This window comes from Podarcis tiliguerta (assembly GCF_965153285.1).
Source record: "Podarcis tiliguerta genome assembly, chromosome: 8".
NCBI classification, from domain to species: domain Eukaryota; kingdom Metazoa; phylum Chordata; class Lepidosauria; order Squamata; family Lacertidae; genus Podarcis; species Podarcis tiliguerta.
The window spans coordinates 50,902,080-50,908,317 of NC_139541.1; the positions used below are offsets into that span (position 1 = coordinate 50,902,080).

The 6,238-nt window shown below is 45.5% G+C and overlaps 1 protein-coding gene across 16 annotated transcripts in view; it reads left to right on the forward strand.

Moving 5' to 3' along the window:
• The window catches only part of KIFC3 (kinesin family member C3), a 34,258-nt gene that overhangs the window by 26,107 nt on the left and 1,913 nt on the right, over positions 1-6,238 (forward strand). For 12 of the 16 annotated variants that reach the window (XM_083452867.1, XM_083452872.1, XM_083452879.1 and 9 more), the window contains 6 exons: positions 508-638; positions 1,345-1,468; positions 1,978-2,107; positions 2,633-2,862; positions 3,621-3,755; positions 4,432-4,531. In XM_083452867.1, the coding sequence (XP_083308993.1) occupies positions 508-638; positions 1,345-1,468; positions 1,978-2,107; positions 2,633-2,862; positions 3,621-3,755; positions 4,432-4,531 (850 nt within the window). Of the gene's footprint in view, positions 1-507; positions 639-1,344; positions 1,469-1,977; positions 2,108-2,632; positions 2,863-3,620; positions 3,756-4,431; positions 4,532-5,508; positions 5,542-6,238 lie in introns of all 16 variants that reach the window. The other 4 variants (XM_083452881.1, XM_083452882.1, XM_083452869.1 and 1 more) reach the window with 1 other exon arrangement.

Genomic DNA, 6,238 nt, shown 5'->3' on the forward strand with positions numbered 1-6,238 from the left:
ATAAATCTGGTTACCTGTGGTCAACTGGAAAAGGAGGGAATCTTCTCACCAGTCTTGATTCCTCCTTCACTGGAAGAGCATGGTTAATCCTTTCTCCCACCTGCTGTGCCTCAAGGGGTAGGAGTGGTCCAATTTCCTTTATTTCTTTTGAAAACACCACTTGCTATTTAGGCTTTCTGGCTGCTGTTTGGGGCAGACTGTGTTGTATAGTGTTTCCATGTTTGCTGAGGGGGATTTGTGGTATTAGAGTTCAAAATACTACCTTTTAGCCTTTATAAGGTTTCACTATTTTTTCATTTTTACAGAAAAACTGTGTGTCCCCCACTACTGGGGATGGCAGGGAGATGGATAGAGGGAAGGGAAATTGATGAGTGAGTCAGTGATGGTGTGCTGGACTGCCTGGCATGAGCGCGCGCGCACACGCACTCTTTCTGGTGTTCCTTTCTTCTTATGTAATGTTAATACATTGAAGGAACATGATGTCCTTCCTTCCATTTTCCTCACTAGGGGACTCCCGAAAACCCAGGAATCAACCAGCGGGCACTGCAGCTTCTCTTCTCAGAAGTGCAGGCAAAAGCCTCCGACTGGAACTACCAGATCACTGTCAGTGTGGCTGAGATCTACAATGAAGCCCTCAGGTAACCACAGGATGCCAAAGACCTCTCAGTCCCTAGATTCAAAACCCTAGGGTTTGGAATGTCCCAAAAAACAATTTCAGGGGTGGTGGTGGAACAGCTTGTGCTTTCTGCAGGAGAAGCGACCCCGCCCCATATAACAAGGCAATATCCCTATTCAGGTGCTCTGGAAACTAGTTCTGGTGTTGAAGCAAGTTTCAGAACTGAGCCCCGAGACAGAATTAGCTCTTGCAGTGGCAGCTCTGTTCACCTGTTTTCAGAATTTAGTTCCTCTTGGGTAGCAGCACTCTTAGCCAAGGCAGTTCATTGTGACTTGTTAGAGTTTGTTCAGCTAAAAAAATTCCTTTGACTGAGGAATACTTGTTCCATGGTTCTTCCCTCCTTCCCTCCATTAGCCGTTCTCTGCCTCTGTTCAAAGCACTTGGAATGGTGTTGATATTGGACACTCTCAGGTTGAAGAACACTGTCCACCTGCAATTTGTAACTTGGGAAGGATGAAACAGCCCTTTAGGCAAGGGACCTGATCCTGCTGCAAGAGAACCAATGTGGGGTTTTTCTTTTAGCAATCAAATATTGGGTGTCTATTTGTTACTGATTCTTCGGCAACTGTCTCTCACCTACTGCATCCCTAACTCATCTTTCTGTGCTGGAAAAGTGTCCTTTTGGAGCACATAGCCTTACAAAGATCTTGCTTGCCTCTCTCTTTCAGAGACCTGCTTGGAAAGGAGCCCCAGGAGAAGTTGGACATCAAACTGTGCCCGGATGGTAGTGGACAGCTCTATGTGCCAGGCCTGACAGAGTTCCCTGTGCACTGTGTAGAAGACATCAACCAGGTTAGAAAACGGGCAAGGAGGCTTCATTTTGAATAGCAAGTCAAGCACCACCCCCAGTCTAGGTCCAGGCAAGGGAAGTTCAGAAAGGCTCACTTCTGTAAATGAGATTTACAGGAAGAATAAATGAAGAATTTTAATGAGTATTTTATGACACAAGTACCAGAAACTGCTTTGATTTTTAGGATTATATAAAAATGCGATGTGGGCAGTATTGTGCACGTTGCACTGTGAAGCTGAGTTTACTGCGCAGCCTGCATCTTTTTTCCTGTTTCTTGGGCTTTGAGTTTTCAGCTGTTTTCATGTGTAGCAAATCTTAAGGACTTCCACTGACTATGTGGTGCCAGGGAAGTTCTGCAAAGGCACTCTCTGCTGCTCAGAGATTCTGCTGCCCTCTGAATGGGCGCCAAGTGCCTGGGATGATGGTCAGAGAGAGAGGCCTATGTGAGAACTGGCTGCTGAAGGCAGGTGTGGCTTGACTGTCTCGCTCTCTCTCTGTGCACTTATTCTAGGTCTTTGAATTTGGTCATATCAACCGAGTGACTGAAAGCACCTACTTGAACGAGCACAGCTCCCGATCTCACGCCCTCCTGATTATCACAGTGAGGGGAATTGATTACAGCACAGGAATACGAACCACAGGTTGGTAGAAATTTACTCCTAGTTGTTGTCAACCATGAAGGAAACATGGTCTCCTAACCTAGGTTGTAAGTGAATCACACAGGAAACAGATCATTGAGGAATGTCAAATAATTTTGTAGATGATAGCCAAATTACAATGTAGCTCAGGCCGGTTGATACTTGAGACAAGGTCCAGGAGAGGTCCATGCAATGAGCCACCAGGTTTAATTGAGCAGAATAAATTGTAAGAAACATTATTGGGCATCACTTTGGCTGGTAGCCAAGGATAGTTCCTTTGCATTGTGTTTCCCACCGACAAACCAGTAGCTGAACCCTTGGGTTCTTGATCACCAGTTTCTACATACATCCAAGCTCTTTGGTTTCTTGGTGAACTTAGAAGGGCGCTTGATCATTGATAGCTCTGGCTGTTGTTTGCCGAGACCCAAAGTCTTGTTGAATACTAATAGCTCAGTCCTAAACATATTTATTCGCAAGTAAGTATGCTCAGGATTGTAGTTCAGGTGTGCCTGACTTCTTTCCTCCTAGGGAAGCTGAATTTGGTCGATCTGGCAGGATCTGAGCGTGTGGGGAGGTCTGGTGCAGAGGGGAGCAGGCTGCGTGAGGCCCAGTACATCAACAAATCGCTCTCAGCTTTGGGAGATGTGATCTATGCCCTGCGTTCCCGCCAGGGCCATGTGCCATTCCGCAACTCCAAGCTGACCTACCTACTTCAAGACTCTCTCAGTGGTGACAGCAAGACCCTCATGATGGTCCAGGTGGGTGCTTCCATAAGAGCTATAATGGGGGGGGGGGGCTTTCAAGTGACACATAATGAATTGCATATTTGGTGTATTTGGCGCAGTGTGATGCGCCTACTTCTCCTTGAGAGCTATGCCATTCCTGGGTGTTTTCTTTTGCTATATTGTTTTTTTATTTTCAATAATATCCCAATAAAAAAAACGTATTCAGCAGTCCAGTTGCTTGTTATTTTAAAGTTAGTAACGGTTATTGCAAAAGATTGACAAATGCAATACATCAAGTAACAATAGAACAAATAACTATTTCCAGCCCCCACCCCAAATAAAATTCTTTCTTGTTAGCAATCTACACACAATGTATTGTATTGTATTGTATTCTGTATTGTCCAGAATAACACTTTAGCAAAAAGGCCATTCCTGTTTTGATTGCCATGTGCAGTTGTGCATGCAACAACTGGTGTAAGTCCCCTGCCTGCACTGTTTGGATATTAAAAAAATGTTTTATGTGCTTGGCTGTGCAATCCCAGCCCTGGAGCATCCCCCACCCCCACCCCCACCTAAGAAAGAAAAACCCAGCGTAATCCAAAGTTGCAAAGGGCAGCAAGACTCCCTCTGTTTCTCTCCCTGCTTCTCATCTCATGCACCTTTGGGGAAAGGGGACAAACAGCATAGATCTATAAGCGGGAGGCATCAGCAGGAGCTCACCACTTCTCCCTCAGTTCTTTCAGCTTTAAATATGGATAATCATGAATGTTCCCTTTTCCCTCCCTGGTCAGGTCTCTCCTGTGGAGAAAAATACAAGTGAGACCCTCTGTTCCCTTAAGTTTGCTGAGAGGGTTCGCTCTGTTGAACTGGGCTGTGGCTCTCGGAGGACAGAATTGGGCTCTTGGACCAGTCAGGAGCACTTAGAGGTAACTGGCCCTCATTCGTTTCATCCTGCTTTCTTATGCAGGAGTGTATCTTTGGGCTTATTCTTGCTTCATACTTTGCCTACAGGGAAGCGCTTTTGGTATAATCTGGACACCAAGCAGGTGGTGGTTGGGTGATCTAGTGTAAAGAATAACCTACAAGCCCTTTTTCACTTCAGATTTCATATTTTTTAGAAATGGATCTGAGGGGAAATCAGCCAAAACAAATGTATCATCATTTAGTATATGGTACTTTTAGTCTGATAAGTTTGTTGTATTCTCATGACTTTGTATGTCATATTGAGGGTCGGCCCACCCATGAGACAAGGTGAGGCAACCGCATCAGGCAGTAGGATCCACAGGGGCAAACCCCAATGCTGATCTTCCTTACCCCCTTGTTCCTGATGTAGATCTCCCCTTACCCCTTCTTCCCTGGCGCCATTTGGGGTCTACCTCAGCTGCCAAAATGTCTTGGGTGGGCCCTGGTTATATTGGCTTAACACCAAATCAGTTATTGTGTATGTTACTACTATGCAAATTCCAATTTTGGTGTTTTACAGCTTCTATTTTGGAAATGTGTATGTACTGCTAAAATCATTCTCATTTAAAATAAAACCACAAACCTCCACAAAGTTAATATAAAATGTTGCAAACTCTTCTTCTGTGGCTCTTCTTCTAGGCAGACTCATCATCAGTCACGTCACAGCCCTGCATCCGAAGTCAGTCTTCTCCTCGGACTCGGCGAGCGAGTTCACTCCGGGCAAGACTCCAGACGTCAGGTAAGACTTGCATAGAAGCCACCTCTTCCTTTTGCTCCTCAGGGCACTCTGACAATCCCAGAGATTCTGAGACACAGTGCTGCTCTCTGAGTTTTCATGTAGAGTTGAGCTGAATTCCACAACTGGTGCCTCTGGTCGCTCAGAGTGTGTGTGCATGTGCATTGGCCTAACTATTTCAAAACTATTTTGAAGATGAGGCCTGCAGCAGGGCAAGCCCTCTCCTCACTGCTGCTGTGTAATCACCCAGGGGTAGGAGGAAGGAAGGAGAAGCATGATAGAGGTACCAGGAAGGGTGCAGTAAACAGGAGGCTGATGTCTCATTTACCATATAATGTCAAGACACACAAATAGGCCTTGAGACCTCCCTCAAGGAAGCAGATCAGACAACCTTCCTGTTCCAGCCGCCTCTCCATTCTGTATATACTGTAGGTAGGGGTGGCAGTAGAGAGTGGGATTGATTTGGACCAGGATGGATGCTGGGTGCTTAGAAAATCTTCTGGCTGCTCATGTTCATGAGTAGTGGCTTTCTGCTCTTCCCGGGGCAAATCAGGTCACAATGGCAGGGGAGGGATGGGTGCGTAGAACGTCAAGTATATTCCAGGAGAAGCACAGAGTGTAGGGAGCCCTCTAGACAACATTCATCTCCATGCACCTTTGCTTTGAGATCAGCTATCCTCATTTACAATTAGAACAGAGATAGTCCTTTTGCCTCCAGCCATCATTTGCCAGGCACACTCCATGTTCACAAACTTTTCTAGGAAGTTCAAGGATTAGAATTGCTCTTGTTGGATCAAATCAAAGGTTCCAGCAGCCATGGTGGGCAGCCAGATGCTGTGAGTAAACTCATCAAAACATGATGGTGTCACCCAGCACCAAGCAGCTAATTGTTCATTAATGCAGTACACGCCCGGCTGCTTTTTCTCTTAATTTATAAGTGTGGGGATGCAAAACAAACCTGTTGTCCCATTTGATTTCAGCCTGGAATTAAGAGAAGCTCTGTCTGCCTCCAGGTGAGTGTGGACAGGTGCTGGGTGCTGGAGACTAAGCTGCTTAGCAAGGTGAAGGGCTCTGCTTTGGCCAGGGCGGCAGGGAATGGGCACAACCTCTCCTGCTTTCTTGGGGGTCAGGGCTTGTAGTTAATGCCATTTTCACATCTGTAGAATCTGGGAAGTGGCACTGAACCTTGAGAACTTAAGTTTCCACCTTTATTTTACTTTTTAAAGCATATTTTGCTTGCTTGTAACCATGGAGGTGCATTACGAAACCTCCAGCATTCCAGGGATGGAGCCTCTGGGCATTGTATGATAACTCTTCTTTGATCTAATTGTATACTGTACTTAAAGTGCCTGCATAACTGCCTGCTCCTTCATAGATTCCTTTTCTGCTTCAGATCTCAAATCAGATCTCCAAATCTGTCGCCAGAGGTGGCTTTCTGCCCTACACCTGACCAGCTTCTCCTTTCTGTTGCTTTAAGAAAGTGCTCCATATTCTGAAACTCTTCCTGTGCAAGAATCAATAACGCAGTAATCATAACTTGAAGGATCATTTGCCATTAGATTATAGAACACAATTTGTAAATTCTTTTAGTTTTGGATTTTTTAAACTTAATTAGCATGACACATGACATTCTGCACAGAGGTTTTGGCTGGAGCCTGGCCAGCTGCCACTCATGGGTGACCTGTTATGCATGTAGCAAAGAGGTGGTTG